The 13,578-nt window shown below is 42.7% G+C and overlaps 1 protein-coding gene across 2 annotated transcripts; it reads left to right on the top strand.

Annotated features, from left to right (window-relative positions):
* The first annotated feature begins 1,007 nt into the window (after positions 1–1,007).
* LOC116213047 (2Fe-2S ferredoxin-like) lies at positions 1,008–6,655 on the top strand. 2 transcript variants are annotated; one of them, XM_031547854.1, is made up of 8 exons: positions 1,008–1,108; positions 3,956–4,055; positions 4,229–4,296; positions 5,358–5,473; positions 5,663–5,769; positions 6,076–6,125; positions 6,206–6,288; positions 6,392–6,655. In XM_031547854.1, exons 2-8 carry the CDS (start codon positions 3,998–4,000, stop codon positions 6,504–6,506), a joined length of 597 nt encoding a protein of 198 aa, XP_031403714.1. In that variant the 5' UTR covers positions 1,008–1,108; positions 3,956–3,997; the 3' UTR covers positions 6,507–6,655. The 2 variants fall into 2 exon arrangements, with proteins under 2 accessions (XP_031403714.1, XP_031403713.1); XM_031547853.1 differs by lacking the exon at positions 1,008–1,108 and adding an exon at positions 3,385–3,677 and having other exon boundaries at positions 3,854–4,055.
* Positions 6,656–13,578: the final 6,923 nt, after the last annotated feature.

Below are 13,578 nucleotides of genomic sequence, written 5' to 3' on the forward strand. Positions count from 1 at the left end.
GAAATAAGATTTTTGGAAATATGTGAAGCATAAAGAATATGATTTAAGTGTAAAGGATGCTGAGATAATTTAAGGGTGGAGGAACCAGAAGCAAGAACCGGAATTGATTTATCATCACCCACGAAGATGTGATCTGAGTGTGAGGTATCATCGTGAAAATTGTGGTTGGATGGATAGGTCCAATGTGACACGGTGTGTTGCCCCTGAGTCCATGTACCAGTCTAGATCATGAATTCTCGGAGAAGCACCGTGGGCCAGATGAGCTTGTGCCCCAGAATACTGACAAGATGGAGCGGTGTGGCCTGGACGATTGCAAATCTGGCAAATAATCATCGAATTGGGCCGGAAAGCTGATTTGCCAAAAGGAGCTGGGCCACTGGCGATATTATGGGCTTGGTTGGGCCGACCAGAGTGAAATGGCCCAAAATTAACCGGAGGCCCAAAAGAAGCTGGGTTCAGTTACGGGTCTCAGGTCGGACCCGAGTTGTATTGCCCGACTTGCCCTTGTCTTCTCTGCCCGACGCTTCCGCCCCCCAAAATTAGGGTTTCCAGTCCATCCTCTTCCAATTCCCCGATCGGAGAAATCTCCCGACCCTCCTCCTCCTTTGCCACCGAAACTCTTGCCTTTACCACCGTTATTCTTCCCGGAGTTTTTCTTTCCACCATTGCTGCTCTTTCGTCCTTCTATGTAGAGAGTTTCCGCGGGTGCAGGACCGACCAAGCCTAAGAGAGGAGCACCGGTGGTTGGGACATTCGGCTGGGGTCCTTGAGCATAGAGACGACGCTCCTCGTGACCGACAAGCAGGGATTGAAGTTCATCCGTATTCATAGTGAGCATTCTCTCCTACTGTGCTAGGACAATCGGCTCCCAATCGGGACCGAGACCCGAGTAAATTCGTCGATTGATTTCTGCTGGTGTCTTGGGCTTTCCGATTTGGGCATAACGGAGAGCTTGTTCCTTCACTGTTCCGATGAATTTACTCATTGGTCGACTTCGTTTCTTCAAGTCGCGCCACTACTGGTCGAGAAAGTCCTCCTGGGCGGCGGTTTGAATGAGAAACGAAGTTGCAAGAGATGTCCACGCCTCCTGAGAAGTCTTGGCAGCAAGGAGAGTCACGCCAATTTCCTCTGTAACTGCAAGCATTACACAGATTAGTGCGAAATTATTTCTGGATTACCACCTTAGATAGTCGGGATTAGGTGCTATAACACCATCATCTCCAGTGATGGTCTTGCTTGGTGCAGTGGCTTGACCTTCAACGTGGTTCAGCAACCCATAGGTAGCAAGTAGGGGTGTCATAACACCTTTCCAGTATTGGTAATTTTTGCCATTTAGCTTGACAGGGATGGTCGGGATACTAGAAGGTGTTTGAATAACTAGAGATGAGGATGAAGAAGAGATAAGTGAGGAATTTGTGTCAGCAATAGAAGAAAGAGAAGTATGAACGAGAAGGGCTGTGAGAAAGGTCAGATCAGGACCAAGAGAAGCTAAGGACTAGTACGGGTGTCATCCTGATTTGGGCTCTGATACCATAAAGATTAGAGAAGAAATGGCTGAATTCTCACTTACTACTGTGTCAGGTGAAATTCATTAGAATTCTAAGTATAGAAGCTAGTTCTAAGTATGTAAACTATCTATACACGACTAATATACATGATCTGTACATGGCAAGCATTAATGATAATTATTCGTGCTAATCTTCTCTATTAGGGATTGTTGAGTTGAGAATGAAAACTCTGGGCTGGGGGCTTACCATTTCTCTAGTGTAGTGTGACAATGGTGGCATGAACAGGCACTCCTTATGCCATGGAATAGACGGCGTTGTGTACAGCTGGCACATCGTTACTTCGCCAATCGTTCCACAGTTAACAGTCTATGAAGTGTAGCACTATTCTGGATCAAAAGCCATTAGGAGGTTAGCTATTATGCCATGTCGATTGGGAGCATGAAAGAACTGAATAGCAAATCTAAATTGATAATCATCGTACCTTTATTGCTTTATTGCCTTCGAGATTTAAGGACGTAAAACCTGGAGTATTTACTGTAATCATCAAGAAAGTGAATGTAACAATGATGATCAATATGACAAGTGATTGGCACGGGGCCCCAAATATCACTATGGACAAGTTCAAAAGGAGATGTGCTTTTATGAAGAGTAGATGGAAAAGAGTTATTTATTAATTTTCTTTCTTGATAAGCAGAACAAATATGACCAACATTATCATTATGGGGTTTTTACATAAAATGGCCTATGGTTTGTCCGTTTTGTCAAATCTATCATATGCTTTTTTTTTGTCAAATCTATCACATGGTTTACTTATTGCATCAAATCTATCCCGGCGTTATCTTTTCCATCGACATCTAACGGCCGTGCTGACGTGACGCCTACATGGCAATTGTGGCCCACTATCTCTCCATGTGCCACGTCAGCACGGCCGTTAGATGTCGACGGAAAAGATAACGCCGGGATAGATTTGATGCAAAAATAAACCATGGGATAGATTTGACAAAAAAAAAACATAGGATAGATTTGACAAAACGGGCAAACCATGGGCTATTTTAGGTAAATACCCCTATCATTATTAATCGAACAAGAAGTACGTAAAGCACGACGAACTATGGGAAAAGATGAGTGTCCAAGGCGTTGATGCCATAGGACACTAGACCCAAACACAGAGAGATGAGCTTGAGGACGGTCGATGCGCCTGCCTCTCGGGTGGAAACAATATAGTCCATCTTTAGCTGGGCCACACATAAGCTCATGGCGCGTATGACGATTCTTCACAATGAAATAATCTAGATAAAGCTCAAAGAAACATGTACTGTCTGTAACGAATTTAGATATCGAAATAAGATTTTTGGAAATATGTGAAGCATAAAGAATATGATTTAAGTGTAAAGGATGCTGAGATAATTTAAGGGTGGAGGAACCAGAAGCAAGAACCGGAATTGATTTATCATCACCCACGAAGATGTGATCTGAGTGTGAGGTATCATCGTGAAAATTGTGGTTGGATGGATAGGTCAAATGTGACACAGTGTGTTGCCCCTGAGTTCATGTACCAGTTTAGATCATGAATTCTCGGAGAAGCACCGTGGGCCAGATGAGCTTGTGCCCCAGAATACTGACAAGATGGGGCGGTGTGGCCTGGACGATTGCAAATCTGGCAAATAATCATCGAATTGGACCGGAAAGCTGATTTGCCAAAAGGAGCTGGGCCACTGGCGATATTATGGGCTGGGTTGGGCCGACCAGAGTGAAATGGCCCAAAATTAACCGGAGGCCCAAAAGAAGCTGGGTTCAGTTGCGGGTCTCGGGTCGGACCCGAGTTGTATTGCCCGACTTGCCCTTGTCTTCTCTGCCCGACGCTTCCGCCCCCCAAAATTAGGGTTTCTAGTCCATCCTCTTCCAATTCCCCGATCGGAGAAATCTCCCGACCCTCCTCCTCCTTTGCCACCGAAACTCTTGCCTTTACCACCGTTATTCTTCCCGGAGTTTTTCTTTCCACCATTGCTGCTCTTCCGTCCTTCTGTGTAGAGAGTTTCTGCGGGTACAGCACCGAGCAAGCCTGAGAGAGGAGCACCGGTAGTTGGGACATTCGGCTGGGGTCCTTGAGCATAGAGACGACGCTCCTCGTGACCGACAAGCCGGGATTGAAGTTCATCCGTATTCATAGTGAGCATTCTCTCCTACTGTGCTAGGACAATCGGCTCCCAATCGGGACCGAGACCCGTGTAAATTCGACGATTGATTTCTGCTGGTGTCTTGGGCTTTCCGATTTGGGCATAACGGAGAGCTTGTTCCTTCACTGTTCCGATGAATTTACTCATTGGTCGACTTCCTTTCTTCAGGTCGCGCCACTACTGGTCGAGAAAGTCCTCCTGGGCGGCGGTTTGAATGAGAAACGAAGTTGCAAGAGATGTTCACGCCTCCTGAGAAGTCTTGGCAGCAAGAAGAGTCACGCCAATTTCCTCTGTAACTGAGTGTTGATTATTATGTTCGTTCATCGGCTTTCAAGAGTTGCAACCCAGATTGCTCGTGAGCTTTCAAGAGGTATTTCTTCGTTCTCTTTCTCCTGTTCCGCGTCCAGACAAATTATATTGAATGACATAAAGCTGTTAGTGCTATGTTCGTTTCAAATTCAGAGCTCTGAAACTTCTCCAAATTCTATATTTTTACATATTTATGCTAGTTTATCTTTGGCTCCCTTTCTTCCACATCTGCAGGCAAATGTACATCAATAGTCAGAAGAGGCTATTTACAAAGACCGTCCACCCAATTTGTGCAAAGTCAGGTTAGTTAATGTTTATTCTGCTGGAGAAGTTGTTCTTACAATTCTTCTGCGTGTGATTGTGATGTCTGAGGAACATCCTTATTTCATGGTTAATTTCGGTAGTGAGTCAGTTATTAGGAATTGATCCATGGAAAAGGAAGTTAGAGCTTGGTTGGTTAATATAGCCCTTCTTACCTGGTTATGATTTGAATTAGAGATGTGCATAAGTATTCATGAGATTGTGCATTTAGTGGTTTCTTGATAATACTGTAATGTTAATCTATTGTTCAGATTTTTTGGGCTTTAAATCATTTATAATCTTGCGAGACACTCGGTAATGCTGGATTTGAAAGTCTTTTTGCTTGGACTGTGCTATCAAAATCTGGGCCTTGGAATTTTAGCTATTAGTATTCTAACTTTTATATATTAGTGAGGAAAATTTCTTGGAGAGGGCCAGTTGCCCAGTTGCATGCTCTTACGGAAAAGTAAAGAAAATTGGAAAAATAAGAGTCCAATGAAAACAAGCAATGTGTCATACCATAAACTATTTTATGGAATGAGCTAATAGTTGTAGTTGGATACCTTTCACAGAAGCCAAGGTATGAGCTCATTGGGCTTGTAGAGAGGTAGCTTTTAGATACTCATTCTATTTTAGATGGTCTTGGACTAGGTAGGGAATAAATAGTATTGAATGGATGTGGTGGTCTTGTTTGGTGAAATTGTCATCATCTGAGTTTTGTATGAGAAGCATAATTGTGCTGTTGAATAAGACTTGATTATTCTGAGTTTCATCGTTATTATTTGTTGGAGTTCTAGGTACCTATTGTTCTGCACTGTCTTTTATTAGCTGCCTTTGTTGAGTGTCTGGTCATTGCAAGTTCCATGAGGTTTTTGCTGCTTTTGTTCACTTGGTAGTTTTGATTTTGAACAAAAGCAGTTTTAGGTTCACTTTAAGCTACTTTGAGCATTTTTGTCTTTTTGCTCGTTATATAAGTTTTGTGTAATATTATAGTTCGAAAGCGGCCTGATCTTCTCGTTCAATTTATTATTCCTCTAAAAAGTTCATCTGCAATTTGGAACAGTTTCAACAGGAGGTGGAGACTAAGTTGTACTGTGATAGCATAATACAGAAACATCACCTTTATTCTACCTCGGCTTCTAACAATGCTAATGAGGATAGGGTTGAACAGAAAGAGAAGTGAGCTCTCTCTCTCTCTCTCACACACACTCACACTCACACTCACACACACACACACACACATACACACACATCACTTGGCCAGTTGCAGCCAGATGCAAGGGATGGGCTTGTTAAAATGAAATGGATTGACAAGCCTACCTCAAATTTAAGTTACAATTATTTTGTAACACGGATATTCTTCTGCAGGATATCTGTTACCTTTGTCGACAAGGATGGAGAAGAAAAGCATATTAAGGTCCCTATTGGAATGTCAATGTTAGAAGCTGCTCATGAAAATGATATAGAACTCGAAGGTAAACATCCTGATGCAGCTCATTAATTCTGCACTTCTTGCTTAGCGTAATATTTTTAGTTCAAGTAAATGTCTCCTTCTTGAGATCTTTCTAAAATTGCAAATTTCTCTCCGTAGTAGTTTCTCTCTTGTGAGCAACTCCATCAGTCCTTACGAATTTTCTTAAAATTCAATATTTCTCATAACAGGAGGCATCCTTTTCTTACCCCTATATTTAGAGCCTTATTGGATGATTAATACTTGTGCAAGATTTTTGGGGTTTAATGAATTGTTGAATCCTAATAGTATACCGCTTCTTTGATATCAGGAGCTTGTGAAGGTTCACTTGCCTGTTCAACATGTCACGTGATTGTGATGGTATGTTTTGAGACACTTGAGAGACTTAAAACACCTCAGAAATTTGCTATAGAAAAGTAAGAAATTGAATACTGTGGCAGAACATGCAATACTATAATAAGTTGGAGGACCCAACCGATGAAGAAAATGACATGTTGGATCTGGCTTTTGGGCTGACAGATACGTGAGTTTTCTTTGTGTATTGTGGCATGTTCTTGCTTCAACCTAGATTAAATTCCATCTTTGCACTCTTGGGAAAAATGATAAAATTCATTGGGATTTGGCAGGTCCCGTCTGGGGTGTCAAGTAATTGCTACACCTGAGCTTGATGGAATTCGCCTGGCTATTCCTGCTGCGACCCGAAATTTTGCTGTTGATGGGTATGTACCTAAACCACATTAACACGAGAGGCAAGACAATGTAAAGTGCTTGCTGAGTGTAAAGGATGTCCTCATCCCAGTTTTGTAGTTCTGGTGCTTTAATCGACCATAGCACTTAACTATTTGTTCTGAGAGCATTGCTAATGTCGATTTAAGATCCAATTGCGGATATCACTGCAGAAAATAATTTGTTGTTACTGATGATATAGATGTAAAAGAAATAAGCTCATGGCGCGTATGACGATTCTTCACAATGAAATAATCTAGATAAAGCTCAAAGAAACATGTATTGTCTGTAACGAATTTAGATATCGAAATAAGATTTTTGGAAATATGTGAAGCATAAAGAATATGATTTAAGGTAAGTGCGTATTCTTTCCCTCTCCTACCTTGGACACTAAAATCCTATCCATGTTCCTAACCTAACGATCGTCCTTCCTCTAATGTCGTGTTTTCCTGCATGAATTTTATCATGCAGATCAGTAGTTCTTTTCTAGGAAGCACTTACACGGTGATCAAGATGGAGAAGGCATGATAGGTGGCTTGAAGATGTAGAGTAATGGACATGTTAGGCCGTCGAAAGTAGATCAGACAATAGGAGCCAATTGCAACTGGCGGTTCCCAGAGGTAAAATTAGCAGGCGGTTGACACGAGAACTGATGGAGAGTTGAGTGATGAATGGAACTCTTGATGGGGGGCTGAGCGATGAACGGAGACGAGGCTGTCGGGAAGTGTTTGAAGGGCTTAGTGTTTGCCGTTTGGGCATTGGCTGGAAACCTTTTTCTTTTTTTTTTGCCCCCGTTGGTTTAGGGGTGTAGAGTGTGTGTGCATGTCGCTTGGAGGGTTTAGCCATGTTATGCGAGAGGAAAGTGAAGGAGCTTGATCGAGAAAAATCAGAAAATTTAAAGCGAATAGGTACGTACAGTTTAGCGTCCCCGACGTCTTCGAATCAACAAACCTACTAATGATCTCTCCATTTATACCTTTCAATAAAATGAAATAAGATCCTATCATGTGATCCCCATTTTCATAGAATTTTGAGACTTGCGATAATAATTTAATAAGGTTCACTCGCATTTTCATTCGCAAGAGGAATCAATATATTGTTCTCCAAAGGAATTACATGCTTCCTAATTAGGTTTAGAAATATGGCTTAGTTTTTGTATACGTACATATTGCATGTGATCTAATATTGTAGGTTTTATATTTCATGTGATCTAATATTTTACATATCTTTATGTATTTGTCATTATAATTGTATTTTTCTATTGCATCGGTATAACCAACTTGACCTCTACTTGTGGTTGAGAGGTGTTCGTATGATAGATCGGGTTGAATTATATGCATAGTACATATAAGTAAACTACTTGACTTCAAGTAACATAGTTGATTTTTTATATGATTTACTTAAACGATAAGTAAATTACTTGAGATTTTTCTAATAGATACGTGTATATATGTCATACATTTTTTTTATTAGTTTAGCATAATAAAATAAAAATCTTAATAGGTAATAAAAATGCATGGATAGTTTCAACACAAAAATCGAACCTAAAACTTTTTAATTACTATACGAGAGTATGTGAGACTATGATACACCCTCTTTTTCATGATACATGCATTTTAAGCATATGTATTATAGAATTTTTCGTTTGGGAAAGGAGAGGAAAGGAGAGAAAAGTAAGAGCATAGGAAAAAAACCAGAGAAATTTGTTTTCGTTATTTAGAGTAGTTAAGAAGAGGAGTCCGGGAATTGATAATATGCATGTTGATATTGATGCTTTACTTATGATGGATTAATTGGATATAGGTATTAAGGATTGTTTGGATTGTACAGTTGTATAGGATATTAATTACTCAATATATAATTCTGTTTGGATTCAAAGTTAATTGATTTTAACTTCAACTTTAACTTTAATTCAAAACACTACACAATAAAAATACACATTTCCCAATTCAAAAATTTTAACTTTAACTTTAACTCAACACACTACATAACAAAAACACACGTTTCTCAAGTCAAATTTATAATCACATCTCATTTGTCATTTTCCACAATCAAAATTAAAATCAAAATCAAAGTAACTTTAACTCTGAATCCAAACGGCCCCTAGGTAATCGTAGATTTAGCCTTAGAATATTACTCTGTTTCCTTTTGTGTGAGATTGTACAACCTATTTACATGGCTCATTAACGTAATACAATTCGAGTTGGAATCAATCCAAACTTCACATGGTATCAGAGCGTCTACACTCCTGGACCGATTAAAATTTTTTCTAACTTCAAGATGTCAGATGTTAGCGATGATGAGAAGAGTCCAGTGAAGGACACAGGCTTGTAAAAGGATAGGAAGGTTGGAGACGGCTCTGGAAGGGGCATGGAAGTTCTGCCAGTCTATCGCCTAACTTAATCAGATAGCACCGGGGTTCAGATAATCGGGTGCACCCTCAATGGTGATAACTACCTCACATGGTCGAGTGCAATGCTAATTGCACTTGGGGCAAGGAACAAACTAGCCTTTGTTGATGGTTCTCTCGAGAAGCCGGGAGAAGATGATTCCTTACGGGAGAGATGGGAGAGATGTAACTCCACGATTCTAGCGTGGATGTTTAACACAATGGAGGAAAGTCTACAAGCTACGGTAGCCTATGCAGTAGACGCAAGGAATTTGTGGGATGACCTCACGGAGAGCTACTCTAAGGGAAACCAGTCTCGGGTCTCCTCAAGCAGGAAGGATTAAGCATACGAGATTACTAGGGCAAGCTCAAGCTACCCTAGGACGAATTGGAGTTTTACCTTGAGCATTCGGGCTGCAGTTGTGGTGCGAGCGCTACGATTACTGCCCAGAGGGAAATGGAGAAGTCATATCAGTTCCTCATGGGACTTACCTCTGAATTCAACACGATTCGCTCCACGATTATGAGTATTGAGCCGATGTCGAACTTGAATAATGTGTACAAGATGGTGGCGAATGAAGAACGTCAGAAGATTGTGACCCGAACTCGAGAATCGACCTCCGATGCAATGGTGTTCCTGGCGAAAGCAAAAACTGGGCATGGAAGGGAAGTGGGCACCAGCGACTTTCAACACACTCTGGAAGGGAAGAGGGTCTGTACCCATTGTGGCAAAATGGGCCACTTGAAGAATTCTTGGTGGGCTTTAATTGGGTACCCATCATGGCATTCAAAATCCAAGACAAATGGAGGAAAGAGGCTTGGATAGGGCCAGACAAAGCCCAGCAGTGGGCCACGAGTGAAGCCTCGATACCAACAAGGCCTAGATGGAGCGAATATGGCCCCAAACCGTGCTGGGAAGAGGCTCACGAGCTGATCGACTGGAAGACTTACCCGACGACTAGTTTCAAAAATTGTTGGATATGCTCATCCAAGACACTGCATACTCTAATCGACTTGTTAGTAATGAGTTCAATTTTATAAATTTGCAGAGTGAGTGGATATTGGATATGGGAGCTTCGAAGCATATGACCGGATGTCACGAGATTTTTTCGACATCTCATCCGATTGGGGGGGGGGGGGGGGGGGGGGGGGGGGGGGGTGGTCATCGATTCATATTCCTAATGGGGGCATAATACAAGCCACAAGAATAGGAACCGTGAAGATTGCTAATTCTGTGGAGATTACTGACGTGCTTTATGTGCCTACTTTCAATTGCAATTTAATTTCTATTGCTCAATTATCAAAGGAGATGAACTGTTCAGTGACCTTTTGCTCCGACTTGTGTGTGATTCTGGACCGCACCTCGAGGAGGACACTTGGAGTAGGTGAGCTTCCAGGGGGGGTTTATTGTCTGAGGTGAGTGGAATTCACACTGTAGACGTGTCAAGCAGTCATAGAGGAACCTACTGACATCTGGCATCAGAGGCTCAATCATCCATCTCGTGTGATAAAGATGAAAGGTATTAATTTGAATTTCGAAGATAGAAGAAATAAGGAGTGTGATATATGCCTCAGAGCAAAGCAGACACGCTCACAATTTGATTTGAGCATGAATAAAGCTGAGTACCCGTTTCAATTAGTACATTGTAACTTTGTGGGGGCCATATAAAGTTAAGGCTAGCTGTGGAGCCAACTATTTCTTAATCATTGTGGATGATTTCAATCGGGGTGTATGGTTATATCTGGTACGAGAAAAATCTGAAGCTGAGCGGTTTATTATTGATTTTTATAATTTAATCAAGAATAAATTTGATCACATGATTAACACTCTGAGAAGTGAAAAAGGGATGGAATTCTTGTCAAGGGAGCTGCAGGATTTTTTCTCTACACATGTTATTATTCATAAGATATTATATACATATACGCCACAGCAAAATGGCAGGGTTGAGAGGAAGCATCGGCATATTCTCAATGTTACTCGAGCACTCATGTTTTAACCTTCATTGCCAACGCGGTTTTGGGGTGAATGTGTCTTGACTGCTGTTCATTTAATAAATATCACACCGACACCTTTGCTTGGGAACAAGAGCCCGCATGAGGTACTTTTCGGCAAAACGCCTAATTACTCGAATTTACGAGTTTTTGGGTCGCTCTGTTATGCACACACCCGAACCAAGGATAAATTCGCACCAAGGTCTCGAAAGTGCATTTTTATCGGATATCCTCATGGGAAGAATGGTTGGCGGCTTTATGATTTGAAGAATTGACATATATTCGTGTCGAGGGATGTTCGGTTTTGCGAAACGATATTTCCTTTTGCCGAAGGGAATGGTGAATTAAAGTAAGAAAGGAGAAGAAGCCCACTATTTTTGGATGGGCATTGTCAGCACCCCATTTTGGCTCACCATTCCAAACAACGATATTAGCAATGATCCAAGCCACGACTTGAGCAGAACACAGAAAACGGCTCGGCAGAGCGAGAAATCACTATTCATCCTCAAGTTGGCAAAATTGAGCAAATGGCCCATGGACATGACAGAAGGACTCTACGGGTCACCAAAAGGCAACAGAGCGACCAGAGAGCTCAACAATGTCCAAACCGGCATTTTCAGTGTACTACACGGACGGTACTATTTTCCGATAATTCTCTCGGTCGTCGGAAGATAGTAAATATTGGACTCCAAAAATCCACATCAGTGCCAAAAAGATGGAAAATGTCTTCAAAGGCATTTTGCAAATCATCTGCTCTATACAGAACAATTTTCTGTATACAGACAACTTTTCAGTGGAAGTCCAAAAATGCCGGTTTCCTGGAGAAAAGTTAATGCCAAATATCAGACGCGGCCATGCCCCATCAGCACACAGAGCATGAACAATGCTTCAGATTGTTTCTTGGAAGTCACACAGATACCTCAAATGACTTCCGAACGGCAAAACAAGCATACCCCTCTTCAGAAGAGCATAGCCGGAGAATGGTCTGATGGAATTACGGCAAATGAAGTTCATACCGCATTGCCCAGAAAACTCTAGCAGACATTCACAATGGGGCAAAACAGACGGCAAAATCCTTCACAGTTTCCCGAGTAACCTCCGAGGAGCGGAAATGGCCATTTTCAGCGAAAATCCATATCTGGAGGTCCTCTTTGGGGAAACTTGACGCCGAATGCTTACGTTACACAATGCTAGCCTTCTTAAGGCTCAATGTGGAATCGTCGGAATAAATCACACAACTCATCTAGATCTCTCGAACAGTGCTTTAGAAGTCTCAGATACACTCTTCAAGTCCTTGGAGGTCTGATATTGACAAACAGAGATTACAGTAATCTCCGGAGTGCCCAAGCAACTCAGGAGTCATCCTGAGAAAACCAGTTTCGACCTCCTAGGACGTCTCCGGCCCCACGTTAGCATTACCGGCTTAAGGGATGATTGTTCACGTGGTCTGACAACTTATGTCAAAATGACCAACGTGAGATGCAGATACGAGATATGCTGTCAGAAGCGGACAACTTCGCCCTGATCACTTGCAATAGGCAAAATCGGCTTCCGAGCCTCACACACATCCGGGACATTTCTCAATGGAAAATGTCAATCTCGGGCTCATTAACTCCGTTTTCACGCGTATACCGACAATTCGACGTTCAATTCGAACCACGAACTTCGAATACGCGACCAATCGAGACTCGAGTCTTTTCCCGGTTTCTCCTCACAAGCCGTGGGACCCACGGGCTGCCCAAGGGCAACCGCCCTTTGCCCCAAAGTTTTCGGCCTTTTCCCCTTTCTCTCTTGCCCTCACCTAGCCCAAAATATCTTTGGTCTTTCTAGTCAACACTCAAACCATTAACTACACCTCCATTAATGCTTCTTGGCTCTTCCTCATCAAGATACATGGAGGACATTCATCCTCATCTTCATTAGGGCAACCGACTTTTGCTAATGAGGCCCTTAATGGTGCTTTGTTTTGCTTAATTGCTCATTAGCTTCACATATATATTGCCTACTTGTCATTAAGCTAATCACTCATGAAGCACACATGATCTTGCTAGTTTCTCCCTCTAGAAAATGCTCTCAACTTCTTAGGAACCAGCAGCAAGCAAAGAACTTCATGAAAACCAAGAACCAAGCCGAATATCTTTGGAGTTTAGGTCGGGATCCATAGCGGGCACTATTCCGACTTATATCCAAAATTCTTCAAACTTCATAGACGACATGTTTCGGACCCAAAGATTCCATTTCTGAACCCAGTTTTTTAGTTTGGAGTCGTTTGCTCATCGTTTTGGTCGTTTCGGGTGAAGTTGGAGCTCTCGGGTGAACAGTGACGCGTCACCAGTGTCCGTCACCGAGCGTCACCGAGCGCAACCCGCGTCCGTCACCGAGCGTTACCGAGCGCAACCCGCGAGCGTCACCAGCGTCTGTCACCGAGCGCAACCCGCGTCTGTTACCGAGCACCCCAGCGTCCGTCACCCAGTGTCACCAGCGTTCGTCACCAGCGAGCGTCACCAGCGTCACTGAGCGCAACCAGCGTCCGTCACCAGCGTCACCAAGCGTCACCGAGCACCCCAGCGTCCGTCACCAGCGTCACCAGCGTCCGTCACCAGCGTCACCGAGCACCCCAGCGTCTGTCACCAGCGTCACCGAGCACCCCAGCGTCCGTCACCGAGCGTCACTGAGCGCCACCCGCGTCCGTCACCGAGGACCCCA

This window comes from Punica granatum, chromosome 7 (assembly GCF_007655135.1).
Source record: "Punica granatum isolate Tunisia-2019 chromosome 7, ASM765513v2, whole genome shotgun sequence".
Taxonomy (NCBI): domain Eukaryota; kingdom Viridiplantae; phylum Streptophyta; class Magnoliopsida; order Myrtales; family Lythraceae; genus Punica; species Punica granatum.